At 47.0% G+C, this 15368-nt stretch overlaps 1 protein-coding gene across 9 annotated transcripts in view; it reads right to left on the minus strand.

Moving 5' to 3' along the window:
• Nucleotides 1-15368, minus strand: part of OXR1 (oxidation resistance 1) — a 1797650-nt gene that overhangs the window by 326881 nt on the left and 1455401 nt on the right. For all 9 annotated transcript variants that reach the window (XM_085605104.1, XM_085605101.1, XM_085605099.1 and 6 more), the window contains one exon: nt 2856-3018. In XM_085605104.1, the coding sequence (XP_085461230.1) occupies nt 2856-3018 (163 nt within the window). The remainder of the gene's footprint in view (nt 1-2855; nt 3019-15368) is intronic.

The raw sequence follows: 15368 nt of genomic DNA on the forward strand, positions 1-15368 counted from the left end.
AAACTAATTATTCTCGATATCATGGAGGGCATCGAGGGAAACCGCAACCACAGGGCACTGCTCTGGTTAGGATTAGTGGTTGTCAAACAAGATAGTGCACAGGCGTGGAAGGCACTGAACGCTCCGTCTGTTGACATGGGCTGTGGGTTTGGACCACTGCAAGGGCTTGGAGCAGCTGGTTTGTCTAGCTAGAGGGTGCCCAAAGAAACACCACAACATTTGGAAGGAATGGACTGATCTTAGAAATATAACACTAAAACCATGCACATCACCGCCCTGGTCTCGGTCTGGCGACCTGTTCTCCCATAGTGCTGTTTGACGGGGACTACGAAGGGATTAGGCTGCCCAGGGACTGTTTTAAAATGTTGATCTACAGGCGTGTTTTTGTAAACATGGTCATTGCTGCTTACTGGTCTGTATGCCTTTACCGATGTATGTTGTGCATTTTTACTTCTACCTAATTGTTTTGTACCATTCGTGGGAGATGTAGGTTTTAAAAATAAAAGCAATAAAAAATGTTTTTTTTTTTTTTAAAAGTCCAAAGTTATAGTCAACCACGATGGAGTGCAGTTTGGATACATAAAGTAGACAGGGACCAGTCTTAGCTTACATTTGGACTTATAAGAATTTTTAAAGAAAAATGTCTGCGAAGGTAAAATTCAGCTGGGCAAGGCAACTGGTGGTGTCCAAGGAGGAGTCGTCATCGGGGAACTGTTGGTCGAAGTCACGGTAAAGATTTCTATGTTCGGGGTTAATCTCTTTTTTTGGAAGTCGAAAATCTCCAGTAGGGTGAAGCTGCAGCCTGTAGCCGATGCGGGATCTACAAGGCCAGATACCCATTCTGTGAGGAGCCACTTCAAATGATGTGCTGCTGCAGAGGAGAATGTAGTGGGAGCGGCCACGATGCACCTTGGGCAGATGAGCAGGCAGGTGGCTCCCAGAGTCCATTTGTTTCTGAAAGCACTTTTTGGCAGAACAATTTCTAATTCACAAGTTTTGGATTTGGGCTGTCTGGGCACCTTTAGCACCACCTCCAAGGGTCCAGGATTGGAGGGGCACCACTTAGAGGGTCAAGACTCTTTCCTTTTATTCACTCAAGTCAGACCATGACTTTGCACCCCCACTCAAAACACTGAATCCAAGCTGAAATCACTCAAACTAATGTATTTCCAAAAATATCCAGTCCCTCTACTACTTACTGACGAACTATGCCTCCAATTTAGTGCATCTTACTGTCGCATATTAAATTGTTTGATTCAAGAGAGACTGCTAGCCCAGTTGAAGACAGGATCATAAACCGGAGAGCAGGTGGAATAATTACACCATTATTTAAACAAAAATGGACCCTCCAGTTTAATATCTAATTTTAGACTCCTCACATTATTTGCCTGTTCTAGTAAAAATTCTGAGAAACATTCTTACTCAACATCACGAACATCTGGAAGCTATCCTTTGATTCTCACCCTCAAAATGAGACTTGTACTTAAAACATGACTCCCCTGGGTTTTTGGGAATATGCCTTCTGATTGAAAAATGAGGGAACAGGATGACTAATGGCAGTGTTACATCTATCTAATGAATTCAACACTGTGAACCATTCCATTCTGCTTGAAAAGCTATTCACAGTGACAACTTCCCATCATGTTAATATCCAAGGGTCCCTTGTTTACCTGTATTAGTCAATATGTACTTAGCCACTTGTTTAGCCATTTTCAAGGCTAAACAAGTTTGGGCTCATTTATATATAGATAATACACAGATAAACGTCAAACTGTTGTGGTACGACTCCTCAGCTGGAGATACCTACAAAATGCCCTAATGGAATACAAAATCTGAATAGATAACAACTCCCTTCAGCTTCAGCTCAAAAGCCTTAAAAAACACAATGTACTCGCATTCAATACCAAAGGAAAAACAAACTGACCATAATCCTTCACCTAGTATCTTGGGCCGTGAGATGGCCGTATCCCGAACTTTGACTACTTCACCTCACCATTGCGCGCCAATGGTTGTCTTCTACTCCGTGTTCCACTGCATGGCAGACCTTGCCCCACACATGGTGTGACACAACGCAGTGACATTGTTGTAAAACAGGCGATCCCCACATCCTTCTGTTGCATGCCCTTGTCTGTCAATCACATTGCTAGTGTGACCTAGGGCATGCCACTAGTTAGAGAGAGTTGATGTATAGCATTCCGCTGGAGACCTCTAGGAGGCAATTTGGGTCCCCCTCCTCAAACATAGCGCTATGAGTCAGTCATTCAAAGAGCACAAATGTTCATGTTTGATGGGAGAGCATGGACTGCACAGTCACATCACACGCGTACAGTCCTTTTCCTTAGCCAGAAGAAATGCCACGCAAAACGTCTGGCAATCCGAGAGGCAGGGGCACCATTGAGAGAGCACCACCAGCCCTCCTCATGGGATAGCAACCACAAATCCCTCTGTCCTACTTCCTGTAAAGAACTGCAACATTGAGCTTGGCACAACTTTAAAAAAAAGATCGCGACAGGTCAGTAAATTAAGGAAATATAGACGGCAAAACGTATGTCTGAATTACAGCATTTATATATATTTTGAAATAAAAAATGGAAACAAGGGTGCTTTGAACGTTTATCTTGCACATGCACTGTACCTATTACTAATTAGTAGAATGTTGACCTTGGTGAATAAAAGGTTAGCAATGAAATGGCGAAATCATAGGTGGGAAAACGCAACTAAATCACACATTATTATAGAACTCATACATGATTCAAAACGCTATACAAGAATAACAAAATACATTTCACAAGAACCCCCTCATTTTATCCATGTGTTGTGCTTCTCTTTCCGATCCATTTCTAAAAGTAACTTACCTCCCAGACGATTGCGGCAGATTCAAATGCTGCACACTCGCTCATTTCAGGTTCGATATTTTTCTTTACAACTACAAACCCAGGCTCTCTGGTAAATTCTCCAGTATCTTCTGGGAACAACTCTGGAGTCCATTGAATGAAGAAGGCATACAGGTGATCAGTCCTAAAAAAAAAACAACATTGGCAAGAAATGATCTCGTACGTCTATCATTACTTACATTTCAAATCTCAATTTAGAAACTTAAGGGGTAGGCATAACTAATTTACACCTTGGACCTTTTCTAGCCAAACCTACCCCTTGAAGTAAAATTACTCGATAAGTCAAGCTCCCTTTCAAATGTTCAGTAGCACTCGTGTAAAAAACTCAAAACCTGCAAACTGTACATAAAATTGTGCTCTAGTCCGGAAAGAACACTTCCGAACTTGCATGAGGTAAATAATGTTCATGTTCAAAGAATCATATTGACATAACATAGCTCTCTCGCTAGCCTTCTGTTCCTCCAGCTATTTTTCCGGTTTCTGGGCCCAGGGCTGGGAAGTCCCGTTGTTGGGGCAGCTATGTGCTCTACAAATCATAGTAACATAACATGTTCATTAGGAGTTTCAGGCCCACAATATTACACCATTATTTATTCTTCCACGTAATGTTATCCGAACCATTCTGTACACCCTTCACTGACGTCAAACTAAACTATTTACTTAATGTAGGAATGGCCCTGTACACGCTTCTTCTGCCAGTTTTTGGAGTATCTAAAGCAGTACCAATGTACCAGTAAAGACTGGTGCAAAATATCTATTTTCAAAGGTTTTAAGAAATTGTTTTTTGGAGGTGAGACGAGAGCGACCTGAACTTTTCAATATCTGATGCCCATTACAACACAAACGGAACGAAAGGCTTTAGGTAGGTAGGTATGCATTATATGGGTGCCTGAACCAAGAATGCCCTTTCCCTTTCCCTAGTTCTATAGAAGCAGTAATGATAGATAACCGTCCTCATTCGGATCTAGATCAGGGCGGTAAAATATACAATGACAGCAGACTGCCTTGACGAATGTGCGACTACAGGCACTGCCCCCTGTCAAGATCCATGTCACCCTAATTTAGTGCAATTGAAGATCAATGAGAAGATTGGGGAAAATCGTAAGTTACGAATTACTCCACACCATATACACATACCTTAGGGTATATGCATCTACTGAATAGTTTTTCCCTAGCAGCTTGGGCCTGATGAAAGTCACTTTGACTCATACAGCACGCATAATGGACTGAAACATGTCGACCTAACACTAGGATGTGAAACCATTATTTTCTCACTTCACATCCACCTACACTGTTTTTAACCCTACCCATGGGGTTCACAATTAAAATTTCCCAAGGGACAGATTCCCTTGAGGTAGTTTTAACTCACTAACAAATGCACGATGTCATACAAAAAAGAACAGCTCCACTGTAATCAGGCGTTGTAGCACACCAGAGATGCATTAGGTATTTTGAGTAGGAACTCAATGATGAAGCATGCCACCAACTAGGTTGGTGTGTGAGGGTTCTTTGAAGAAACCTAATCGTGTGCCTGATAAATGAGTGAAAGACATTCGTGACTGCTCATTGGGATGGTAGCAAGCTCATTCTTAGTTGATTGTTATTTTCATAAGTGGAACGGGTTACCTCATCTTCTTACTCTCCCTTTGTTTATATTCCTTCAGACTCAACATGGCCATGGGGATGAGAAAAATTCAAGGTGAAGTAGGGAGTGGTTCAGATAAAGGGAATTGTCTGCACAGGTTAGCGATGGATTTGGCCTCCTTGATGGAGAACCCCAGAGTAGACAGTGATGACACTGCTGTCTGGCTAGCCATGTCTTGTCCACGTTCATATACCAGTTGTCACGGTACAGGAATATATGTATCTTTGACCTGCGAAGAAGTGCTACTACCAGTTGCAAGATCTTCATAAAGACCCTAGAGGAGAATACCCAAGGGGAGAATGTAAGGCCATAGTGAAGGAAGATGAATTCTAAACACTCTGAACACACACAGAGCAGAGATACTTCCAGTGAACTACAGGACGTGCACATGAAAGTACACATCCTGTATGCCCAAGAACACCACTCAGTCATCTGTGGCCAAGGTTAGCAGAATCATAGAATTTGTCAACATTAAGCTTTTCCTTTTTAAGGAAGGCGATAGAGTCTGAGAGGCAAAATTGCTGTCAGTCATCCGGACCAGAAAGAACTAAGAGTAACATTCCTGTTCTCTCAGGGATGTGGAATTCCTATAGCCCGATGCCCAGACATATTGTTTGGGGTCAAGGACAACAGGTTTTCATATGTATTTTGTCCTTGGGACAAGTAGGCCCAACCCCCTACAGCACAAAGCCTTTGGCTGCCAGTTTGCAGTACCACATTATGGACCAGGTAAAGACATTGCCTGCAGTTAAGGTAATATTTGTGTCCATTTGTTAAAGCTGTTCCAACTTTTTTTTTATGGTTCATTAATGGAAAGCCTCTATTAATAGGGTGAGCACTTAAAGTAAATGCTGTAAGCTCAGACTGCACTACTGACAGTGGTTCCAGTATAAAATGTGTACACACGTTTTCAATGTTTAGCAATATGAGGCTATGTGTAATGCTCCCAGACTGCTCTCTGGTTAGATGCAAATATCTGCAGAAGCTTGAAAGCAAGATTGATGGTTCTTTGCTTTCAAAATAAAATGTTTACAGAAAAATGCAACATTTCGCTGAACTATTGTAACATTTTAGGTACTATTTCTTTGCAGCATCATTTAGTAAAAGGTGTTGATGTATGCTAGTATTTCCCATAGATATTCATAATGGAAAATCAGTGTAACCAGTTTTAATAAGATAATGGGGAACAAAAATATACCGGCATTGGCAAAGCCAGTCGGGTCTGTCATTGCTTGTTAGCATCTTGGTTTTGTCAATGCGTGACTTGTTTTGGCATGGTTTTTGTAAAACCTTATTGGTGTGGGAGCTGCTGAGCCCTCACCATTATAAGAAACATTGGAAAACAATGGCCCCACTACCCTGGACTCGCTGCGGACCCGCTGGGAGGGATGGTTGGGCCCCCTGGAAGAGGCTGACTGTCACGACGCCCTCATGGCTCCCAAAACCCTTACGACCTCTTCTAAACTCTGTCTCATTCAACTTTACTATATCCACATGGCCTACCTCATTCCTGTGCGCCTACATAAGGCGGGACTGCGTCCCTCCCCGGACTGCACACAATGTGGCCAAGCTCCGGCTCATTTGTACCACATGGTCTGGTTGTGTCCGGGCCTTGCCCAGTTCTGGTCGGGAGTGGAATCTGAGCTTTCGCAGACTCTGGGTTGGCAGGTTCCCCACGATCGCCTGCACCTTCTTCTGGCGGTGTTTGATGCATTGGACGGCTCTAGAGCTGACAAGCACTTTCTGGGCACGACGGTTGCTGTGCCAAGCGAGATATTTCGGCGGCCTGGGCTCAGGCCAATACCACTACCCTGCGAAATTGGCGCCCAGGGGTGGACTGGTGTGCGGCCCAGGAGGAACCTGTCAGGCTCACCTGAGGTCTCCGCGGGGCAGGAGGTGAGAGTCGGATGAACAAATCCCAACTTCCCTTCACCACTAGTCCGCCCAACAAGGTCAAAGCGGTGCCAGTGGATAAGGGGAAGAGGGGAGAAAAGGGAAGGAGAAGAAGAGAAAGGGAAGGAGAAGAAGAGGCAGGGCAGGTCCAGCGCTCGTCCAAAAACCACAGCAGCTCCACCGGGATCCGGAAGACTTCCTGTGAACAGAAGGCTAAATCAAAAGCTGAACAAACTATGAGGAAACATATATATATATCTAATAGTCTGCAAAAATGTTCTACCTGGGAATCTCCCCTCTTCCGCTTGTGTCCACAGTGCATGTAAAGGTACAACATAAGCAAAATTCCTAAATACAAAATGTAAGGTTAATACCTAGCATAAATGTTGTCTAGTGGTGTACTTGGGTGGAAAGTAGCAGCATATCTTACCCCCCCCCCCCCAAACTGGTGAGGAACAGGATTATACTTGATGGTTATGTAGAGGTATTTGGTAATAGATTGTTAACAGCACAATCTTCCAAACGAGTAAATAAAAATTCAGCAGGTTGCCACCTAATCAACTGCGTCAGGTCTGTGACGAATTCCCAAAGAAACAGAGGCGTCTGCCCACCTCTATAAATATTGTGCTTGATGCTGCATGTTTCATGAAAACCACCACTGCAAAGGAGCCACACTATTGCAGGAGGCTCTAAAGGGGGATTCAGTGAAGATGACAGAGAGGGATCCTAGCCTCTGGCAGTTTGCAAGTTAAGGTAAAGGCCATGGTCCATATAATGAGGGGAGTGTAAATTATCTGTCTCCTTGCCATCCAGCTTCACATTTGCAACATTCCGGAGACCTTGAAAGGCACCCAAATATGATCCCCAAAATCCTCCAACCTCCTAAAATATTGATTCCAAGACAAGGAGAGTACAGGTGGCTCCTCATCAGCTTGAGCATGGCCTCAGTAATTTTGTATTTAGGGGTGGACTCTAGCTCATGATGATTCCGAGGCTGAAGATTGAGCCAGAGCTGGCACCTCCCCATAATCATAGACCGTGCCAGGTGGAGGGAGATTCTGGAGCCTCCGCCACCAGAGAGACACAGGCGCAGCTGTGTGCTACTGGCGGGATGGGACAACTATGCCCAGTCAGTACTTGGGTAGGTCCAGCCAGAGGAAGACTGACTAGAGATCCAACAGGTACAGGAAAGTGGAAGGTACAGCAGAGGAAGCTGAAAAAAACTTCAACATCTGCAGCAGGATATCACTGAAGGCTGTAACTTGCTACAGAGCCAAATATGGGTGAGGAAATTGGAGCACATCATCTTCAAACTTGATATCTGGTTCTAGTCGACACTGAAGTCAGTCACGTGACCCGACAGCTGACAGGGACATCCCCCCTAATTCAGGAGCAATTCTTCCAGGACTTGGAAGACTTGCCTTAAAACTACCTAACAAGGGTGACCTCAGTGGAGACCAACCAACTTTTTATTTTCTACAACGAAGTTGGGCTTCTCATTCAATGATTAAATTTGGACGCATCAAAGGACACCTGTTGCATGACTTCGAATTGAGCTTGGTCTCAAGGCACCAAAAAGAGAAGTTGTTCTGGTCCATCACCCACATCTGCTACCGACACATGTGGCACAGCCTGAAAGCTGTTGTCTATGAGAGTTTTATTCCTGCATGCTTCTAAAATTTGTAAAGAATTTGAGGAGTTGGTGAAAACTGAAATCTGTAGGAACTGAGATCAATATTACATCCTTAGTTGTAGAAAAATAGGAAATGAAATCAGCACACAAAGTAGACACATTATTAGGCTCTGCGTCAACATGCCCAGAGACGGGGACAGAGGTGTGACAGATCCGGGTGGTTTCACCTATCAGCACGCAGGAGCTATTACAAGAGTTTACAGCTTCAGTTTAAAGCCTGGGAAACCTCCCTAGGTGAGGAATCTGCAGTCAGAAATGTCCATCAGAAAGGGGTGCCAATCCCCCTCGATTGTAATGGCTTCTGACAGTAGCCATACAAGATTCTGCACTGCTGAAAGCATACAGTTAGAGGGACGGAGACTATAAACAGAACTCAATTCTCAAATAACGTGATGCTCGTATTTACAGATCTACCCAAATCATTACGTCCATTCTATATGAATTCCAAGGGATGAACAAGATACTTACCTTCGATAATACTTTTTCTGGTATATACTCTATCAAACTACAGATTCCTCACCTTGTGACTTATCCCCAGGATCGAGATTCAGGAACTCAAAAAACAGTACTTCTGCATGCCAATAGGTGGTGCTGTGTAGCTCCGCACCAACGTCATTCTATTCCAGAAGTGACAAACAGAGATGAGTATAAGTGCCACCCATGCAACCGATGTCGGGTTCTTTCACAAGTCTATATACACCCTCAGCTGCAGAGCCCATGAGCAAATTGGAATAGTCAGTGTACAGATTCCTAAGCTTGGACCTTTTTTTAGACTGAAAGGGAGACCATTACACACAACGGGGATGTGGGTGGGTGGGGAGGAATCTGTGGATAGATAGCGTAAATTATTTTGCTGATGGATACTTGTAACTGCAGATTTCTCATCTTATGAATAGATGCCAAACCAGTACCTCCCAAGATGGTGGGTCTGTGGAATGGCTCAGATCAACACGTCCTGCAGGACTGAATAGGCAAAATGTCTGTCTAGTCGAACTTGATTGACAAGGCAGTAGCGCTTTGTTAACGTGTGAAATGATGCCCATGTAGCCGTCTGAAATCTACAGGACAGGCTCTCCACATGCCAACGCAGCCTTAGCAGCCCTAGCTCTGGTAGAATGAGCTCCAAGACCTTCTAGACGCTGCTTCTTACTTAATGCATATCTGATCTTAATGCAGAGAGGTAGCCATCAGGAGATGGTCTGCATTGCTTTGCACTAGAAAATCCCCCAAAAGAGCTGATCATCCACCCAATGTTCTTTGGTACGGCCAGTGTTAAAGCTTTGTCCCCTTTTGTGGTCCAAGCAATGGAGTCTCTCTTCCTCTTTTGAGGGATGAGGCGGCGCAGAGAAGGTTAGAAGAATTATGGCTTGCCCGACATGAAAAAGCATGACCACCTTCGGTAGGAATGCTACTCGAGTTTACACCACCACTTATTCAGGGAAAAAGGTGGAATAAGGAAGTCGAACTGAGAAGGCTTAAAGTTCACTTACCGTATCGGAACCAGAAATACTGTTTCAGGGTGAGGAGGTGCAATGTGCATTGGCTCAAAAGGAGTACAACTTCTAAATCAAGCACTAAATTCAATTTCACACGAGGAAGTCATGCAGGACAGAACAGGCAAAGTTCTCGTCCCAATGGACTTGACTGCCCAGGCAGGAGTGTTTTGTGAATGTGTGCAGAGAGGCCCACGTTGTAGCCTAGCAGATGTCCAGGACAGGAATTCTAGGTGCTAATGCAGTGGTACCAGTTTTTGCAAAATGAGCCGGCAAACATTCAGGGGGTTGCTTCTTGGCCAATACGCAGCAGATTTTAATGCTCAGTACGATTCATCTAGAGATGGTCCGCTTTTGCATTGCCTTTCCCTTCTGCACTCTAACATACCAGACGAAGAGTTGGTCATCAACTCGGACCTCTTTTCATGCAGTCAAAGTAGAACAACACTTTTTTTGGGTCCAGTCCGTTTCCTTAGTGGAATGTGGTGGAGCGTAAAAGGTCAGAAAATTGATGGACTGGCCTACATGAAAGGGAGTGACTACTTTGGTTAGGAAGGCTGTCCCCACTGCTAAAAAGAGACCTTGCACACCCTCCACATGGAGACATCATTCGCGACCTGCTAGGCATCTTTGGCTAAGTTCATCTACCCCCGAGTTCAGAGAACCTCCAAGGTGTTGAACCACCAGTGAAATGCCGACGTTCCAGCAACGTTCAGAGACGCAAGACCTCTTGACAAAGGGTCCACAACCCCACCCCACCCTATTTGTAGCAGTACTACATGGTGGTGGAGTTGTCCATGAACACCAGCACTATCCTTCACTTGATGGAGGCTAGAAAGGCTTTTAATGCCAGCCAGATCGCCCATAGCACCAGAAGTTTAATGTGGAGTACCGATTCCGCCAGACTAGAAACCTTTACTCTCCACCTCTCCCAGATGGCTGCCCATCCCAGGAGTGACACATCTGTCACCACTGTCAGATCTGGTTGGGAAAGGAAGAGGGTCTGCCGCTGACCCTACTGCGGTTCGTAAGCCACCACTGCAGATAGTTTGCAGTTCCTTCTGAGATCTGGACCATGTTGAACAGATTTCCCTGATGCTGCATTCACTAGAACTTCAAGTCCGACTGCAGAGCCCGCATATGCAATCGGTCATTTGTCACCAGCAGGATGCAGTAGGCCATGAGGCCAAGCGGCCTCAGTCAGTCTCACTAAAATGCAGGATAGAGGCCAAAACATCAGTGTCATATCCTGAAAATCCTGGACTCACCGTTTGGGAGGATAGCCCCAAAACGGCACTGTGTCCAGAACAGCCCCAATGAAAGGGAGCGTGTAAGAGGGTGTCAAGTATGACTTGGGCACCTTGATAGTGAACCCCAGCAAATGCAGAAGGTCCACTGTAGTCTGGAGGTGGGAGACCACAATCTGAGGTCTGCCTTCAACAGCCAGTCGTCGAGATAGGGGAAGACTGGCACCCCTGATCTCCGCTGATGAGCTGCAACCACCCCTATCACCTTGATGAAAACCCAAAGGGTGCTGGTTAAGCCAAAGACGAGTAAAGTGAAATTAAAATGCTCATGGACTACCGTGAACCGCAGGTAATGCTTATGGGAAGACAGGATGGGAATGTGGAAAAATGCGTCCATCCCCACCATCCAGTCTACCAGGGCAAGGCAGTCAAGACCTGAGCGAGAGTGAGCATTTTTTATTTCTCCTTCCTGAGAAAGAAATTGAGAGGGTGCATGTCTAGGATAGGAGAAGGCCTACATCATTCATGGGCACCACAATCTACTTATGGCTTTGGCACCCTCTCGATGGCTCCCTTGGCCAAGAGGGCCATATTTTCCAGGTGGAGCAAAGAAAGCTGACCCTCCGTTCATCCGGTCAAAAGCAGGTGGCATGGGTGGAGAGGTATTGTCAAACGGAAGGGAGTAGCCCCTGTGGAGGAGTGTGGCTCAATGGTTAGAGTGGCAGACCCTGAAGCAGAGTTCTGGCCAGGGACCAGGGTTCGATTCCCGCCTCGGCGGGGCTCGGGCTCAATTTCCTCAGACCTGTCTATTCTCGCCTCGGTGCCTATTCTAATCACGGGCCCCACGCTGCAACTCTGGGCAATAGCTTGCTTAGCCTCCACACCGGCCCCAACAGCGCTAAGGATGCCTGGCTTCACCCTGGGGGAGCCCAGGAGTGGACACTTCACAGGGAAAGCCAGGAGGGGTTCCACAGCGGTATGAGTATCAGCACCAGGAAACCGCAAAAGGCGACACCGCAAGGTGGCCGTCTGGTGACAGTGCGCTCTATAAGTACCTTAACATTTACATTTATGGACAATCTGCAAAACTCATTGGTCCGATGCTATAAACCACCACTGGTGCAGGTGATGGCAGATCCTGCCGCCCAATAGATGCCCATGGTAAGGGGGCAGACTATAAGGGCTAGAAAACGCGGCTTCTGGCAGTATGGAGGCTCAGACTGGCTTTAAATCTGGATTCCCGACCCACAAGGCCTGTGGGTACTGCGTACTCTGCCACAAGGCTGGTAAGCTTGCACGCTGCGAAGGCTAGATGGGTACAGACATGACTGAAAGCCCCTTCCGTGGCATTGAAAGGTGAATTGGGGTTAGCAAGTGGCCGTGGAATGGCCCAAGGACCTGGCCATAGCCCTGCTGCTCAAAGCATTCCAGCGCTGAATCTTCCTCATCTCCGAAGAGACGGGAGCCATCAAAGAGCATGTCCATAATCAATGCTAGGACATCCCTAGAAAAGCCAGTGGTCCTCAGCCAGGCGTGGCACAGTAAGGCCACTGTTGATGAAATCACTCTGCCCAGCAAGTCTGTGGTACCCAGTCCACAACGAATGGTGAACTTGGCTGCATCTCTCTCATCAGCAACAGCTTGTCAGAGAACTACTGCGGTCAGCTCTGGGACGGTCTGCAGCATCTATGCAACCATCTACAAAAGATCATGGGAGTAGCGGCCAAAAAGATATGCTGTTCACCGACCGCAGTGCCAGGCTGGTGGAAGAAAAGATATTTTTCCCTAAGGTGTCCAGCCTCTTGGATTGCCCATCCGGGGGTGTGAAAGGGAAAGCGCCATGGGAGGTCGAGGCTTGGACCACCAGGCACTCTGGGGTAGGGTGTTGCGTGAGGAACTTGGGGTCCCCCTGGAGCAAGACAGCGGGCAATCGTCCTGCTCACAGCAGCACCTGTGCTTGGACCTGATCCCAAGCAGGATGCCAGTAAGGACTTTATTAAAGTCGATAAGCAGTGCTGAGGGGGACACTCAAAGCTGAATTACCTCCGACTAGACAGTCTTGACTGCCACAGAGGTCAGGGTAAGATCCAGCACCTCGGATGCCCTGATCACCATCACTGAGAAGGACGCTCCCTCCTCGGTAGATAGGGGGATAAAGCATGCCAGGATCTGGATTAGTGTCCAGGCCGCGGCTTTCGACAAATCCTCACACCAGTCCACATTAGGGTCGAAGGGCTGGTATTTCTCAGGGTCAATTGACTCCTCCCACTCTTCTCGAGACCTAACCCATTAAAAAAAGGGGTCAGGCCCTGGGCTTGGAAGTCATGGCTCTAGTCAGCCCTGGATTCGACGTCGGGCGACTCCCATTCTGCTCCGTGTCGAGAATCAGGATGACATCGCCAGGAGTGTCGCCATCGGGACCGCTGTCGGGGAAGGTTGAGATGGCACGACCAGCACTGGCTCAAATCCATCCGTGGATCCAAGGAACCCCTTTGGCACTGGGGCTGGAGCAAATGGCATGGATCCAGCAGAGGCCCTTCCTGAACGCACAGTGCCCATAAGCGAGCCGGTGAGAGCAGCCACTCATATACGAGGCGCATGGCATCATAAAATTCCAGAAACTGAACGGGGGTCGCTCCGGCTCCCAGAAGCTCAGGGAAGCTTGGAGCCAACCCAGGAGCTGGCTCAACCACACAGCCATGCATCAAATGCCAACGCTCCCTTGTCTCGTTGGTTAAGGTGAAATACAAGACATCTTCAACTTCTTGCTTTTCTTCTTCCTATGGGACTTACCAGAGTGGCCCAACGACTTAGAGTGTGATGAATATTTCGGGCTCCACGACCACTCCCGTGACCTTCCTCTCGAACAGGATCTAGATCATCTCAGCGTCACACGTCGAGCCGCCTGGAGCTTGAGGGATCACTTTCTCAAGGACTTTGGGTTCATGGCGCAGCAATTGGAGCAGGCCTTCGGATCGTGGTCGTGCTCGATTCACCACAGGAATATAAGGTGCAGGTCCATCACCAACATGAGCTGGTGACAGGCGCTGCAGGGCTTGAAACCAGCCTCCTGGGATGACATTCGTGCCACACCAGGAGAGACTAATCAAAAAACCCTTTGAGAAAAAGTAAAAACAAAAAAGAAAGTAGTAAAAACTTACAAAGGGGCAGTTCCTTCCGGATCTTTTATGTCTGGCGCAGAAAGCAAAGATCAGACATCACCGCACGGGGTGGCACCTATATAGGCAATAGGCAGGTCACATCAGGCGCAGACAATGCTATGCGGAGCCGATCAATGCCACCTACAGGCGCGCAGGGGTATGGCTCACGAATATTTTCCGTATCCAGTCTGACTTCTGGGAATAATTCTAAGGTAAGGAATCTGCGGGTAAAAGCCTCTATTAGATACATAATACCTGGGACAATCCACCTAGAGATGGTTCATTTCTGCACGTTTCTTTTAATCCCCCCAAAAAACATCATAGAAAGCTGATCGTCCACCCGATGGTCCTTGGTACAATGAATGTGAATGCTCAGAGCTCTTGCTTTTCGTCCAAGCAATGCTCCTCCTTGGATGGGTGAGGAAGGGAAAAGAAAGCTGGCAGGGTGATAGACTGCCCAATGTGGAAAGGTGTGATATCTTTTCAAAAGAAAGCTGCTTTGGGTCCTTAGCAGTAGCTGGTCCTGAAAGAAGGTGGTACATAGTTTTCTAGACCAAGAGTGCTTGCAACCCAATCACAAGGCTGAGTTATTCCACCATGTGTTTAAAGATCCTGCCAAGTTTTGTATGACCAGGGAGATTCCCCGAGGACACATCCAGCTTCGGAGGTGCAAGGATTCCCACACTGCCCTGCTGCAATAACACATGGCGGTGGTGCTGCTCCCAGATCCCTTTGATGGACTGAAAGAAGGCTTTCAATGTCGAGCGAATCGCCTGCAGCTCCAATAGGTTCCACAAGAGACCAGAGTCTCCGAGATGACCCCCCCCAACCAGGAGAACGATGCATCAGTCTTGACTGTTAGTTGTGGGCGGGGCAGGGAGCAGTGTTTTTCTTTGGCCCAATTGTGGCCCCGCCACCATTTCGGCCTCTGTCTCGGTCAGACATTCCCCGGCCTGGCATAGCCAGTTCCTGTGGACCGCCATGTTCTGGTCAATGAATCACAAAATGTGTTCCTTTGCATTTGGCACCCTTCAAAGAAGCCCTCATTGGGAGTGGGCATAACTCCACTCCCTACGGCTTCCCCGCTGCTCTCTGCCATCTGGAGATAGTCGCAACTGCTCCGGATTTTCTCTTACCCCCTGCCTTTTGCTCACTGGCATCTTCGTCCAAGCTGGGGCTGAAGACGATCGCATTGTGTCTCTCTGGCTGCGGCCCATCCCCCTGCGGATCATCGGAGGCCTTCTGATCTATGCTCACCACCACAACCCTCCCCCACCTCCAACCAAGCTTGTGGGCGCTTGCAACGCTGAATGGACATAAGTTTAATGGACGCAGACCCAAC

The sequence above is a fragment of the Triturus cristatus genome, chromosome 5_1, assembly GCF_964204655.1.
Source record: "Triturus cristatus chromosome 5_1, aTriCri1.1, whole genome shotgun sequence".
NCBI classification, from domain to species: Eukaryota; Metazoa; Chordata; class Amphibia; order Caudata; family Salamandridae; genus Triturus; species Triturus cristatus.